Here is a 15,528-nt window from a genome sequence, read left to right as displayed (position 1 = left end):
GATGGTCCCTGTCCCACTGCAGGCACCACACTTACTTTTGGCCTTGGCCACCATCCCAGTCCTCAGCCTATGCTAAACCTCAGCCAATGTCCCAGCCCTGGACCCGCCGCCTGGCCCTTTCCCGGCTGGGGGCGCTGAGCCACCCCTGACACCCAGAGGACATGGCGTCTGCGGGGCTGAGGGGCCGCGGGAGGACAGAGGAAGGCTCTCTGTGCTCAGCGATGGCCTGGAGGTCTATTTTAGGATCCAGTCTGTGGAGATGGGGAAGCACGGCCAGCAAACTGTGCTTTGGCAAGTCAGAGCCTATAATTAGCCTCCACTTGAGGGTCGAATAAACCCCTGGTTGTTACTAAACAACAGCGAAAGCAGGAACCTCCAGCTTCCCTGAGCCCAGAGCTGCCCAACCTCCTTGGACAGACATTGGACAGAATCTCCCCATCTGCTGGGCAGCGTCCAAAGTGTCCCAGGCAGCCTCCTGTCCTCAACCCCAAGTAAGGAGAAGCAAGGACAGAGCCCTGGCCTCGCCTCCCATCAGCCTGTATCTCCTACCGACTCCTGCACCGTTGCTCCCGGCAGCCTCTTACTTATGAAGAGTCTGCAGTCCGCTGGGCAGATGTCACCGATTCACACACAGGGGACAGTTGCTGCTGGGCAGAGCAAAGCCCAAGTCAAAAGGCAGCACATGCAAGCGCTAGTGTGTTTGTTCTGGACGGTGGGACATAGGTGACTGCATCCCCAGGCATCTTTCTGCTTTTCCAGAATTGTGTGCCTCTGAATATGGTACATGTATATCCCCCCACGCCCCAGGGTTGGGGTTTTTTTTTTTACTTTTTCTGTCCACTCCCTGCATTGCATGTTTTCAAAGCAGAAACAAAGCAGAGCTGTACCCACGTGAAGAGTTTAAGCCTCAAGCTCCCTCACTTGCACGTCCCCCTTTGTATTAGTAATTTTTTATTCTTTTTCTTAAAGGCAGTCTCCCAACTTGTACAAGCTCCAGGCCCACATCTGCCTGCATCTGGCCCTGCATGGCCACCTACTCTAGAGCACTTTGGAAGCCATCATCTCTGCAGCTGGGGTTTTTGAGCCCACGGTCTGGACACCTGCTATGACTCAAGGTCCCGTGCTAGGGTGGAATATTTGCCATGAGCACCATTGTGAGAAAACTAGCAGGGTAATTGCCCTGGGCTGCAAATTCATCATCTGCAAAATGGCATCACGGAGCATCCAAAGACAAGGAAAGGGGCTCCTAAATGTGGGTGCAGCAGCGTGTGAAGGAGGATGAATAGAGGGCTGGGTCAGAGCAGCCAAAGCCAGTCCTCAGAGGCCTCACATAGCCAGAGCCTTTGAATGAACGATATTCAACGATATTAACTCTATGTTCTTATTTTTTGTATTCTTTTTTTTTAATTAATTAATTTATTTATTTATATTTATGGCTGTGTTGGGTCTTCGTTTCCGTGCGAGGGCTTTCTCTAGTTGCGGCGAGCGGGGGCCACTCTTCATCGCGGTGCGCGGGCCTCTCACTGTCGCAGCCTCTCTTGTTGCGGAGCACAGGCTCCGGACGCGCAGGCTCAGTAGCTGTGGCTCACGGGCCCAGTTGCTCCGCGACATGTGGGATCCTCCCAGACCAGGGTTCGAACCCGTGTCCCCTGCATTAGCAGGCGGACTCTCAACCACTGCGCCACCAGGGAAGCCCCATTTTCTGTATTCTTGATGCTGTGGCAGCTGGGGCCTCACTGACAGGGAGAGACGGCCCCATTGCAGGGCTAGTGAATCCTAGAGATAGGAACCACTTAACTGTGAGAGTGCCTGAGATGCAAACCAACCCATCCTGAGTCAATACCCCAACCTGCCTCCCCTTGCTGGGGCTCACACTCCAAGAGGCAATATTCCTCTGCTCTGACCACCCAGGGCTGGGTACCAGACAACAAGGGTCCACCCCTATAGCCCAGAGACCACTGAAATTATTCAAACCAGCCAATACCAGCTGCTTACACTGCTGTGCCCATCTCTTCCCATGAAAACCACAATAAAGCCTTTTGCCCATGCTTTCCCCTCGCCCCTTCTGCTTCCTGAACAGCCCTGGTTCTTCTCTGGGTAGCCCTACACGGTATGGCTGCCCTCCTCTTGGGAACTGTGAGTAACAAACAATCTTTGCAACGGCAGTTGTCTCCTGATCTGTTGGCCTCTCCATACCAGAATAAAAACAAAATCCTGGGTACATCTTACAATACCCTTCTTGGGGGCTTCCAGAAAATGACCTCCAGACCTGGGACAGGGGAAGACTGGGAATGGCTCTCCCATGGTCACACAATTCATTCATGCAGGCATTCACTCAACAGGTGTTGATGGAATGTCCACCACAACCAGAGCTTGGAGACACAGCAATGAACAAGGAGTTGACCCTGGGAAGGGCCGCTTCAGCACAGTGGGATGAGGGCTTTGCTGGGGAAACCGAGGGAGCACAGGCATGGACCAAGTCCCAGATCTGGGTGGAAGGGATGGTGCTCCCCTGTTCCAGTAGGGTCATCCTGTGTTGTTTGTCCACTTCATTGAATTTCCCACCAGCAACCTCATCTTCTCTCTGCTCCAGCCCTGCCCTGACGCGCACTGGGGAGCAGGCAACTGGGGTCTCCCCCTCCCCGTTCTTTCTCATCTTACTCCGGTCTCTGACCTCTGGTGCCGGAAGTCCTCCACCAAGTTAGCGAGGAACTTCCAACTCATTTACTTTCAAAAGCAAAGGACTGATAAGAGCTTAAAACAGTGATTTGCAACCTTCTTTTTTTTTCAGTTTTATGTATTTTTATTAAACATAATTTACATATAGTAAAATACACAAATCTTAATGGTACAGCTTAACAAATTGTTACCTATTATATATCAATGTAATCACCAGATCCAGATATGGAACATTTTTATCACTCCAGAAAGTTTCCTCAGATTTGCATCCTTATTTTAAAGTAACAGTTAGTTTATCCCCCATCCCAAGCTGAAGATTATCCGAAAGCCAATATGTAAAAAATATATTTGTTTTAAAAAGAAGTTTCTCAGGTTAAGAAGATGACTATCCTCCCAATCCCCACCTGTGGGGAACCCTGAGGGGTTCTGAGGGCCAAGTTTGAAAAATCATTCTTCCCGAACTGTATGTACAATGTTCATGTACATACATAAACTGTATGTAAAATGTTTATGTTCACATGTATGTTCTGAGGGTGGACAGAATTCTAGAGCCGAGCTGTCCAGTTCTGGAGCCACCTGTGGCCACCTGTGGCTATTGAAATGTAAATTAGTTAAGATTAAATAAGAGTAAATGTTCAGTTCTTCAGTTGTCTTTGCTACATTTTGAGTGTTCAGTAGCCACGTGTGGCCACTGTGTTGGACCACACAGTGTAGAACAGTTCCATCATCACCGAAAGTTCTATTGGGTAGTACTGGTCCAGAGATTTCATCAGCTTCCCAAAGGCATCCATGACCAGAAAATGTTAAGAGACACTAAGTCAAGCCAGTGAAACTTCATTTAAGGAAACAGAAGTTTCACTGGAGAGCCGAAAGCTCATCATTGTGACAGAGGCCACAGACAAGTCTGCATTGAGTAATCTTGTTGCTCCAAAAATCCAACCCTAAAAGCCCTTAGAAGACACCCAGATTTTATGCTTTAGTGTCTATCTCGCCCCCTCTTTCTTAGAGAGGGACACTTCAATTCTAAAAATATTTGCCATGAGAAAGGTGCTCTCAGTGCCCCAGAGCCTCTGTGCCCAGCGCGAGGCACCATTTGAAGTAGGAAGACGTCGCAGTGACCTTGTCCTTTGGTGTGTGGTCGTTCTAGGTGGGCGAGGCAGTCCTGGAAAACGCACGGCTCATGCTGCAGACGGAGAATATCCAGGCGGGCGCGGACGACTTTAAGGAGAGGTAACGCTCCACAGCCAAGGGGACAGTCCCTCCGTGCCCCAGACTCCTGGGCCACTCGGGTAATGAGGCCCCAGAGTCTGCAGCATGCACCCCAGCCTCATGGAAGGCTGGGTGGGATAACAGCATCCCCAGGAGAATCCAGAGCCAAGAATAGCTGGCTCAGACCCTCCTTGTAAACACAAATAGGTCCCAAGGCCTCAGAGATTTTGCCAGTGTCACTTGGCTTAGAGCAGAGGTCTCAAAACCTAGTGTTCACCAGAATCACCTGAGGGACTGATAGAAAACGCAGATTGCTGTGCCCACCCTCGGAGTTTCAGATTCAATAGACCTCAGGTGGGACCTAAAACTTACATTTCTAACCAGTTCCCAATGATGCTGATCCTGCTGGCCCTGGGACCGCATTTTGAGAGCTACTGGTTTGGAGCAATGCTTCTCAATCCTGGCTGCATATGAGAATTACCTGGGCACTTAAAACTGCCAGAGCACAAGCCCCACAGACATTAGTGGGGGTGGGTCCTGGCCTCTGTATTTTTAAAGTTCACCAGGCTTTCTTGATGTCCATCCAGCCTTGAGAACCACCTCTTTGGAGTCTAATAGTGTTTCCTATAATGTGACTGATGAAGATCATTTTAAGCGGTATAAAGATAAACATTTTAATTTTAATAGTCATGTATTTACTTATTTATAAATTTATCTATTTATTTATTTATTTTTGGCTACACTGGGTCTTTGTTGCTGCACACAGGCTTTCTCTAGTTGTGGTGAGCAGGGACTACTCTTTGTTGCAGTGCACGGACTCCTCATCATGGTGGCTTCTCTTGTTCCAGAGCACAGGCTCTAGGCGCACGGGCTTCAGTAGTTGTGGCACAAGGGCTCGGTAGTTGTGGCGCACGGGCTTAGTTCCTCTGCGGCATGTGGGATCTTCCCAGACGGGGAATCGAACCCATGTCCCCTGCATTGGCAGGCAGATTCTTAACCACTGCGCCACCAGGGAAGTCCCAGTCATATATTTATTTTTATAGTAACCTTCTGTTTATGGCCCATGAAACTGTTTTTCCAATACAGTACTACCATTTATAGTTGCAATTTAAAATTTATTTAATATAAAGAGCTTTTAAAGTTTATTGAGTTAAGATTTACTCTTTAAGTACATGAATTTAAGGAACAACATAAAGTAAATAATGATACAGAAGATACACATTTAGTGCAAAATCGTGTAGGTGAGTGGGGTTTGCACAACACTGGCCTAATGGAGAAGCAAAATGAAGATTCCCCTTTTATGGATGACAGTGATTTTGAGAATATTTTGAGGGGAAGGTGTCCTGGGAGTTGAGCAAATGGGTGGATGATGGGATTGTTGTTCCCTAAATTAGCAAAGATGAAGAGGAAAGGCATATAGTTAGGAGTCTATGGGGAAGACCATGATCCCATGGCCATTCTTATCTTAGGAATAAGAAGGGTGTTGTGATGAAAAAGGGAATCTCCACCATCTCCTCAGATCCCCAGTCATTTCCTTTCTTTGAGACCAAGCTTCTCCACCTGCTAAAAGGCCTCCATTGATGCCGCTCTGGAGTCAAGGGGACTCTCAACCAGCCAGGGTTGCCGTCTTGCTCAGCACTGGTAGCCAAGGTCAGAGGTGCACAAAGAAGTGCAGCCATCATCCAGCCACTGACAACTCTCTGCATGATTAAAGACAGATGCCAACTGGGACTTCCCTGGTGGTCCAGTGGTTAAGACTCCACACTCCCAATGCAGGAGGCCCAGGTTCGATCCCTGGTCAGGGAACTAGAGCCTGAATGCTGCAACTAAAAGATCCCGCATGCCACAACTAAAAAGATCCCGCATGCCACAATTTAAAAAGATCTTGCATGCTGCAACTAAAGATCCCATATGCCGCAACTAAGACCTGGCACAGCCAAATAGATAAATAAATATTTTTTTAAAAAAAGATGCCAATAGACATCGAACTATTCACACTAAATTTAAGGTAGAATTTAATTAAGTGTGATTAAGGTAGCATCTGGCTGAAATGTTTTTCACTCATTCATTCATTTATTCCTTTTGGCATGAATTCATTCATTCATTCATTTATTCATTCATACATACCTTTGTCCTGCCATTCAACAGAGTAGAAGGTAAACTCACCGAAAGCAGGGATGTGGTCTATTTTGTGCCCCAGTGTATCACCAGCACCTAAAAGAGTGCCAGCACAAGATAGATGCTCAAAAAATATTTATCGAATGAGTGAATGAATGAATTCAACAAATGTTTGAATGTCTGCTTTGTGCCAGGCTCCTTGCCAGGTGCTGGGAGTGAAGTGAATCAGGCATGGTTCCTGACCTCAGTGAGCCCACAGGTTAGTGGCAAAGACAGAGGGTGAACAGACAGTGATTACTGAGCAGCTGTGCCATCACTGAGATAAGCCCAGATGAGGGGCGTCATTTAGCCTGGTTAGGGAGTGTTGACAAGAGATGATGCCTGATCTGGGTCCTACACTCATGTAGAAGTTGAACAGGCAAATAAAGTAGGCATGACTTTCCAGGCAGAGGGGACAGCGTGTGCAAAGGCGGGAGGACATTAGAAGACATGGTGCGTTAGTGGAATCCCAAGCACCCCAGGATAACGGGGGCATATAGAGTGAATGAAGGGGAGACAGATCCTGGAGGACCAGCCATTCCAAAGGGCTTGAAATTATCTGAGAGCAGAGGAGACCCATAGAAGGGGTTCGAGCAGTGGCTCATCATGACCAGATTTTAGCTTTAAAGGAAGCTTTGTAGGGTGAAGAGGACAGGCAGGCAAATGAGCAGGAAGCAATGGGAGTGAAGGTTTGGACTGATGGAGAGGCAAGGTCTGGATTGGGAAGTAAGTTGAGATCAGATTATTGAGGATGACACTTAAGGCGTCTGAGCAGAGGAGTGTCTCCACGTGGTTAAGGAGAGTCACTCTGGGGGCAATGCTGTGGGCCTGGGAAGACAACGGGAGGCGTAGTTCAGGGCCTGCCTGGGATGGTAGCAATGGGCAGACTTGAGGTGTGGGTTGAAGAACTAACTGGCTGGATTTGAAAATTATCTACATAGACAGCCTAAAAAGAGAAGGTTAAAGGTAAGTTCCAGACTTTGAACTTGGGTAATTTAGAAGGTGATTCTTTGAATGAAATAGAAAATTGGGGAGGGAACGCTTACCTAAAATTCCAGGTTTGATAATAAGTTTGGTTTTGAGGAAGCTGAGTTGAGCTGATGGTGGAGCAGCCAAGCAGAAATGATGGGATGCCATAGACAACGTTGTGTTAGAGTGGCCTGCAGGTCAAGGCAAGGCAGCTCTGGGCGTCATGAGTACCCAGGGGTTCTGACTGAAGCACCATTCAAAATGGGGCAGTGAAAAAAATGCTGAAAGTTTCACAGCAGCCTTGGGGGATGTCACAGAGTTATCCCTCAGAGGACTGCCAAGAAAACGGTCCGTAGGAGACCAGAACCTCCAGTAATGCTGAATGGATCGTGTGCTGAAAGGGACCAGGCTCCCTGGAGAGGTGAGCAAAATAGGACTCCAGAGGCACGTGGGGGATTCTTCCAGCTTGGGTCAAAAGAGACTAATCCCCGTCATATGAGTGGGTTTCCATTTCAGCTGGAAGGATAGGACTTGTTTGCAAAAGAACTAAACGTTAATAAGAACGCAATCCTTCAAAAAGAATACATTTGGGTAGAAAATCTAATTCCACATGTAGAGCACAGAAAAACACTTCAGAAACCAGCCCCCAAGTGCTGATTCAAATGTACAGGTCCAACTCTGAGGGAAGTGTCTGGTGGTATGCCACAGGACTCTGTTCTCGTTCCTTCATTTACTATTTTTAACTGCAAGGTGCTTGAAAGCAGGCGTGGCAAAATAGCAGATGATACAAAGCCAGTTGGGGTGGTGAAGAGTAGAATGACAGAATCACGATTCTGATCCCAATACACTGGAACAATGGACCAATGACATTGAAAGAGGATAAACATAAACTCCTATTCCTGGGTTCAAATACCAGTTGCACCCAGGAGGACAGGGAAATTGGGCTGAAAGTAGCTTTTGTGAAAAATGTTCAGGATGTCTACTTGGCAGGAGACTCAATATTAGTTAGCAGCAAATACAGCTAATCAAAATGACATGAACAAACAAACAAAAACCCACAATACAAATCTTAGGATCCGTGATGAACAGAATTAAAGGGTTTAAACAAAGGAGCAGACAGTCCCACAAGACCCTGAAGTAATCAGGTAACATCTGGCGTTTTGCATTTCATTCTCTGTATCACATTTTAAGAAGGACACAGACCAATTGGAGCATTTCAAGTCATTCCAAAAATATATCTTAAACCTGCTGCTGCAAAAACAAAAATGAAAGGGTCATAGTCCCTGCCCTTTCTAATGACGAATATGAAAACCCATTTACATGAAAAATGGAGGAAGGAAGTAGGAATGCTTAACCTGAGGACAAAAAGGCTTGGAGGGGTGTAGGGGATGGAGATGGGGGACAAGAGAGTGACATAAGAGAGTGTCTCCAAATATTTGTAGGACTGCCAGTGGAAGGATTAGACTGACTTTGGGTGTTCCAGCGGGTGGGACTCAGACTCTTTCAGGAATAGAGGCTAAAGCTCTTAAAGGAAGCAATTTGCAATAGTTAGAGCTGTCCAAAAATGTCATGATGGCCTTGGGAGATGATGAGGTCCCTGTTGCTGGAAGTATTGAAGCAGAGCCTGCGTGATCACCTATCAACAATGCCATCAAGGGATTGTCACCAGGCAAGAGTTTGGATAGTTGAACACGAAAATCCTTTAAAATTCTAAGACCTTAAGAGGCTTTCTGAAATGAGAGGTGTGAGATTTCTCCCTTCTGTGGATGGATGAAGGTAAGGTGTGAAATTTGGCTGAGTGGAAGGCCATGGAAGAAAGGAGTGCCACTGAGAGAAACTGCCAAAGACGTTGGGTAGTTGTTAGAAAAAAGGCCCTGTGCAAACCAGAGATTGAAACAATGCAGAAGGGGCAGTTTCAGACTTGTGTCTGCGTGTATATGCGTGCCTGTGTGTTTTTGCATATTTCGCATCCAAATCCAGGTTTCTGGTTTCTCAAGAGAAGGGCATACCCCTTCCCACGCTTCAGTGATGGGAAGGGCTGGGCAGCAGCGCCCCTTTAGGTGAAGCATGTGCTGTCCTACGCGTGTCAATCCCCACCTCTTGCTGTTGCCCAGACCTGGCCCTCATCCCTCATCTACATTCCCCACTTGGTCCCTGAAGGCATTTGGGTTTGCAGCCACGGTCCTGAAATTTTACCTGGGCTTTTTGGGAGAGGAACCATGCACGTTCTTCATCTGGGGATCACCAGCACACAGCCTGGGACTTAGCAGGTTCTCAGTAACGTTCGTTAAAGGATCCCCAGGTGAAAAGGATGACAGATCAGCATAACGATGACAACACTGGTCCCCTTACCTGGATCTGACCTCTTGGAGAAGCTTTCCCTAGAGCTCTATGCTTCCAGTGCCCCATGAGGATGGCACCTAATTAATCCATGTGCCCTGTTACCAGAAGTTGGCTGCAATCGCTTTCATTTTAATAAATCAACAGGCAGCAATTGCATTAACAGTGTCCTCAAACCCATTGGAACAGTGACTTTTAACATTCATTGCCTAAGTATCCCATAATTGGTCTGTTGGTCACATTTATAATCTGATTATTTTTCTTTGGGGTCACCCAGCTCTGCTGATTGAGTTCCTTTACCTACAGGTATGAAAATGAGCAGCCGTTTCGAAAGGCGGCAGAAGAGGAAATTAACTCTCTGTATAAAGTCATTGATGAAGCGAATTCGACAAAAAAGGATCTGGCGAGTCAAATAGAAAGCCTGAAAGAAGAACTTGGCTTTCTGTCAAGGAGCTATGAAGAGGTAGGTGGGGGCCCTCACCTGTTGGGCTAAGCTTCACAACACAAGTGACGCTCTTCATCACTTGCCCAGGGCTGCAGGCAAAATGCCAGTAAAATATTTCCATCTTCTTGTAGTGGGTGAGGTTAACCTGAGTTTCAAACTCAAATGGCTTCAGGGACCAGGCCGGTACATAAATGGGGAGGCAGCAGGTCCAAGCAGCAGTGAGTGATGGAACGTGTGTTGAATTGGAGGGAGCATCCCCTGAGCTTTCTAGTTCAGACTTTTTTTTCAACACTGTACCGGGCAAACAAAATAACTCCGAGAGTAGACCCAGGCTGTGGTTTAGTCACACTCAATGAAATTAGGTCAGATCGTTGAGTGACAGGACTAAAGTGGACCGCCTGTGGTGATGTTGTCCAGTGTCCTGCAGAACTGCAGTGATTCTAAACAACCTCACACCGGTCAAGATCCAAACATCCAAGATCCAAAAAGTGCTTGCAGTTGGAAAAAGTCAAAACCCATTTAACCATGTTCACATTGGGAAGTTCCTTCTTTTGTCCAACTGTAAGCTAACCAGGAATCAATAAGCCCACTTCCTCCTGTCCTTAGCTCCATAGTTTGTCACCACTCTCCAAAGGTAACGCTTTAAAAACTCCGCAGTTACCTTTAAATCTCTTTCCGCCTCCTCTGACTTTATGAAATTCATAAATTTCATCTTGCTGTTATTGCTTACTCTGTGTTGTTGTTTTGTTATTTATTTATTTTGATCTTTGCTTTGGGTGGGCATGGGTTTGTGAAGAGTAGCCTAAGAAATGCATCCTGGGGAAAAGAGAATATAGCGCCCACGCTGGGAAGAGGACCAGGGACTTTTCCTGTCTTTGTGAAGCCCCATGTTTGGCAGCAGCAAAATGAGAAGCAAAGTATTGCCCACAGAGCTGGGCTTCGGCTGGCTAGAATTCTGTGTCTTTTCTTTCTCCTCTGGAACTCACTGAGGTATATGTTGTCATTTTCAGGATGTGAAAATGCTATACAAACAGCTGGCAGGGTCTGAGCTGGAACAATTGGATGTTCCCATTGGCACGGGGCTGGATGACATCCTTGAGACGATCAGAATTCACTGGGAGAGAGATGTCGAAAAGAAGCGGGCAGAAGCGGGGGCCTTGCTCCAAGCTAAGGTAAGAGGCAGGACCAGCATCCTCTCTCTGCCCTGTGCAGAAGGAGGCCAAGCAAAGATGAGTAGCAGCCAACCTGCAAAAGAAGAAAAGCAACAATTTCAATCTCGTTAGACAGAAAAGAAATGCAATTTAAAACAAAGCTTTTTGTTTATCTGTCTAAATGCAGAAAAAGTTTAAAATGGTAATACTCAGTGCTGGCAAGCATGTGGAAATGTGGGGGCTCTCCTGAGTTGTTGGGGAGCACAAACCCATGTGACATCTTTGAGGAAGGGATTTGATGACAGGTACCAAGAACCATAAAATGCTCCTGCCTACCACTTGAATAATCTAGACCCCATCCTAAAGGTATAACTGAAAATACAGATAAAGTGTACATCCAAATACACCCACTGAAGCCTTTATTATTATAAGGGTGAAAAAAATGGGGAGGAAAACTGGATAAATATTTAATAACAGGAGAAAGACTAAGCCACAGCCTAACCATGTAATAAAATATCAGGCAGTTATTAGAAATGATATTTATGAAGCGTTTATAGCAATATGGGAACTGCTCAGGCAATAAGGTAAAATGGGGAGAAAAGAGAGAGTACAGGTTGGTATGTACCAGGGGTCAGCAAACTCGTTCTGTAAAGGATAAGATAGTAAATATTGAGGCTTCCTGGGCAAGATGGTCTCTGTTGCAATACTCAGCTCTGCCACTGTGGTGTGAAAGCAGCTGCGGACAGAAGGTAACCAGTGAGCATGGCTGTGTTCCAATAAAACTTTATTTACAGAAACAGGAGGTGGGCTGGATTTGACCTTCGGGCTGCAGTTGCCAACCCCTGCTATACACAGTAGGTAAAGCATTCAAACAAAGAAACTAGGCATCAAGAAAAGGTCAGAACACGGTTTATTGTACTTCAATTATACCTTAATAAAGCTGTGAAGAAAAGGTCTCCCTTAAAAAAAAAAAATCAGAAAGAAAACTCTAAACTGTAAAGGTATTAGCATTAGCAGTGGTTGTCTTTAAGTGTGGGACCCATTTCATGTTGTGATGTTTTTTCTTTCTTGTTTCTGAGTTTTTCTTAAGTTTTTTTTTAAGTAGTATGAATTATATTCATGGCGGGAAAGCATCTTTTATTAAACCTCATAAATAAGAAAGGAATTAACCAGAAAATAGAATGCACAAGGTTTGTTCTTCCCTTCCCTTCTCCCACCCATTCCTGATTCTGGAATTCTGAGGCAGAGGATTGAAAGAGCAGCAGAGGAAGGGAAGCATGAAGGAAGTGGGGAAAATAAAATAGAATTTGAAAGAAGGCAAGAGGGCTGCTCCTGGTTTCTCGGTGACCATTGAGTGGGTCTCAATCCTGACTGCACAACAAAATTATTTCAGTGCACTTTCAAAAACACCCAGGCCCAACACCAATTAAATCAGAAGGAGGAGAGGGACTTCATGGTTTTTAAGCTCACTGATTATTCTAATACACAGTCAAGTTTGGGAACCACAAGAGTTGATAAATACTCCCCAGAGGAAACCGGGAGGACCTTTTCTGCTCTTTCTTCTCCCAGCCCTCCTCAACCCCTGCCCCCAAGTATCAACAGGAAACTTCCCCGCAGGGTCTTCACAAGTCTGGATCCCCCAATGTTCTCCAGCCCAGAAAACACCTTCCACTCCCCAATTCTCCACCCCCTACCCCTTTTCAAAAGCTCTTCTTTCTAACCTTCAAATCCTTGGGCCAGGTCACTACAAACAATTTCCACGGCAAATAGTGCCTCGTAACTCCATGAAATACAGCCCCCATAACCAGTGAGAGGCAAAACCACACAAAGAGAAAGTGAAACCAAAGCATAGATATGGTTTGGGTCCATTGCTTCTTAGGGGACTCATGAATATTTATAATTAATGACCCTAGAGACCATCAGTCCCATTCCCTCATTTTAGAGGTGAGGAAACTGAGACCCAGAGAGGGCAGTTGATGTCCTGAAGTCGCACAGCTGGTTGGAACACCACAGTTCAGCTCTCCTGGCTCTTGATCCGGGATTTTTTTTCTCTGTATTAGGCTGTCACTTCTCCTTGGCTCTGCTTCCAAAGCTAAATCACAGTGGCCCAGGAATTTGCAGACTTGTTTCTGTCCCAACCCCCCTGGGGTCTACACCACACCATAGTGATTATCTCTTTGGGAAAGGGTGGAGGGGCATTGTAATGAACAGAAATTAATTCTGCATAGTGTGAAAAAGAAAAAAAAAAAACTTCATTATTATTCACCCCTCACCCTCTTGAGAATCATCACCAGCCCAACAGTCATTCAAACATTAATTCTGAACAGATTCATTAGTGTTTTTTTAACAGAGTAATCTGAAAGCTACATCTCAGAGAAAACAGACAGTACTTGTTTCAGTTTGGCCGATGCTCCCTGGGCCTCTAGCAGAGAGGTGGAGCTCAGAAAATATTTGCAGAATGAGTGAATTCTTCTAATCATCAACAGAGATCAGAACTGACAGCCAGAAGTCCTCCAATAAATAGTTTTGTCAATTGCTGTCATGCCCTCCGGGGCTGACTTTTGTCCAGCCTGAACGTCTCTTGTAGGTTTCTTGGCTGCAAAGCACAAATGTGAAATGGTTTAGCACACACTGCTTTCTAAACATTTTGCAGAGAGAATACAGACATGTATTTAATTACCTCTCAGCTTGGAGAGGCTAAAAGTTAATTGACATGATTAATTTGTCTTCATTTAAGTTCCTCCAGAAACTGATCCTGAGACAAATATTGAAGTGTAGGTGGTTTCTTTGGAAGTTGCCGGAAGCAGAGAAGCGAACAAAGAACACGTTATCCAACCAGCTCCCACTGGGGGAGACTGGAACATCCCCATGGGGGCCTGGGGAACAGTCCAGAATACAGGAGAGGAGAGAGGCGAGGAAGCTGGGGTAGGAATACCCTCTCCCCTCAGCCATCTGCCATCTGCTATGAGAGTGACCTTTCAGAGACTTCAGAGAGAGCTCCCAGGGAGACGTGCAGAATCTGACAGTGGGAAGGAAGCTGGGGAGAACTAACACGTTATGGCCCAAGGAGTCAAGGTGGATGCCATCAGCATCTGCTATCACTTTCCTGCCAACTCTTTTTATTTCTTAATCAGTAAAAGCTTATAACACTAGGTTCTCTCCAGCCACGGTGTTATAGATGTAGGGAACCTCAGTGGTCCAGTCTTTGGAGCTTCTCAGGTTTCATGATTCAGTGACTGGGGGATCACGTTGGTCCAGAGAATTTCCAGAGTGTTTTAAAGTCTGGCCCTTCCTTTTCTGTTTGATGTGGTTACCCAACTCAGGGTATTTGGGGATACTTCAAGAACCTCCAACAGCACGTCATACCACCCTCCACTCCTCCTGGCTAGCCATGGAACACACTCCCCAGTCTGCAACTGACAGACCTTAGAAAGACCACCTTGGGAAATACTGAAGGGTCACTATTATTCACCTGTTTCCTGGATTCATGTGCTGAGACATTTCCACTCTGTAGAGTGACAAACAAAAGAGAAAGTCCTGAGTGCAAGTATGCTGTACACTGACGTTGGCTAGATTAAGATTTCTCAGTGCCCTTCTTTCCTAAAACTTGCGGAACTTATGGATACATCGAAATCATCTGTCAGTCATTGTTACAAGACCTAGAATTAAAAAATAAAGCTGATAACCATGTGAGGCCATTTGTGCTGGCTAGACCTCTGACATCCTTTCTGCTCATTCAATTCTCACAACAGCCTCAAAAGCAGGAACTCTTGTTATTCCCATTTCACAGATGTGTTTTCTGCTACCAGGAAGGAAGGAAGGGAGGGAAGGAAGGAGGAGAGAGAGCCAGGAGCTCCTAGTTTCCCTGCAGCCAGGCTGTTTCTACTAAGTTTTTCTTTCACAAATGCAAGCATTTCAAGCATCATATCATCAACAGGAAAATGAAGTTCCAGGTAGCCAAAAAGACACTTTCAAAAATATTACGCAGCTAGAGTCTTTCATGTCCATGTCAGTCCATCATGATACATATAATCCCATGTTTCTTCCAACTGACCTTTTCCTTACAGTGCGCGGTCCTCCTGGAAACGGGGCCACCCTGAAGGCTAAGGGCTCCCAAAGTTTCAGAATCAGGCTGCTTAGGGTTTGAAAGGTTGACCTACCCCACTTCAGTTTCCCCTTGATGGGATTGGAGGCCCTCCCCTCAATTCCCAGAAGCCAAATCTCTGTCCCTTGTTCACTGCAGCTGGGTGACGTGCACAGTAACCAAAGGCTTATTCAGTCACCAGCGTGAGCGGGATGGGGGTGGGTGGCAGCTCCTATGAGTCCCTCGGGGCCAGGAACTCCACAACAAATAGATTGCTCCCATGCTCCCTGCCCTGACAGTAGGTCACACTTGCCTCAGATCAGTTTAAGGTATTTGTGGTCAGAAACTTTATCTGAGCTGTAACCATCATGCCTCAAACAGTCAGGATGACAGATTGTGGAGATGGTTAAGAATGAAGAGAGGTGAAGAGATGGAAATGAATTGTGAGGTTTCTGGTTATTGATAGTCTTAGAGCTGCAGGAGGCACCAGACAC

At 46.1% G+C, this 15,528-nt stretch overlaps 1 protein-coding gene across 1 annotated transcript in view; it reads left to right on the top strand.

The window, feature by feature from the left end:
- The window catches only part of BFSP2 (beaded filament structural protein 2), a 69,869-nt gene that overhangs the window by 35,379 nt on the left and 18,962 nt on the right, over positions 1-15,528 (top strand). Inside the window, exons 2-4 of the mRNA XM_007118144.2 lie at positions 3,827-3,909; positions 9,661-9,817; positions 10,810-10,971. Of these exons, the coding sequence (XP_007118206.1) occupies positions 3,827-3,909; positions 9,661-9,817; positions 10,810-10,971 (402 nt within the window). The remainder of the gene's footprint in view (positions 1-3,826; positions 3,910-9,660; positions 9,818-10,809; positions 10,972-15,528) is intronic.

The sequence above is a fragment of the Physeter macrocephalus genome, chromosome 1, assembly GCF_002837175.3.
Source record: "Physeter macrocephalus isolate SW-GA chromosome 1, ASM283717v5, whole genome shotgun sequence".
In the NCBI taxonomy this organism is placed as follows: Eukaryota; Metazoa; Chordata; class Mammalia; order Artiodactyla; family Physeteridae; genus Physeter; species Physeter macrocephalus.
Note: the sequence above shows the minus strand (reverse complement) of the source record. Positions and strands in the feature narration are given on the sequence as shown.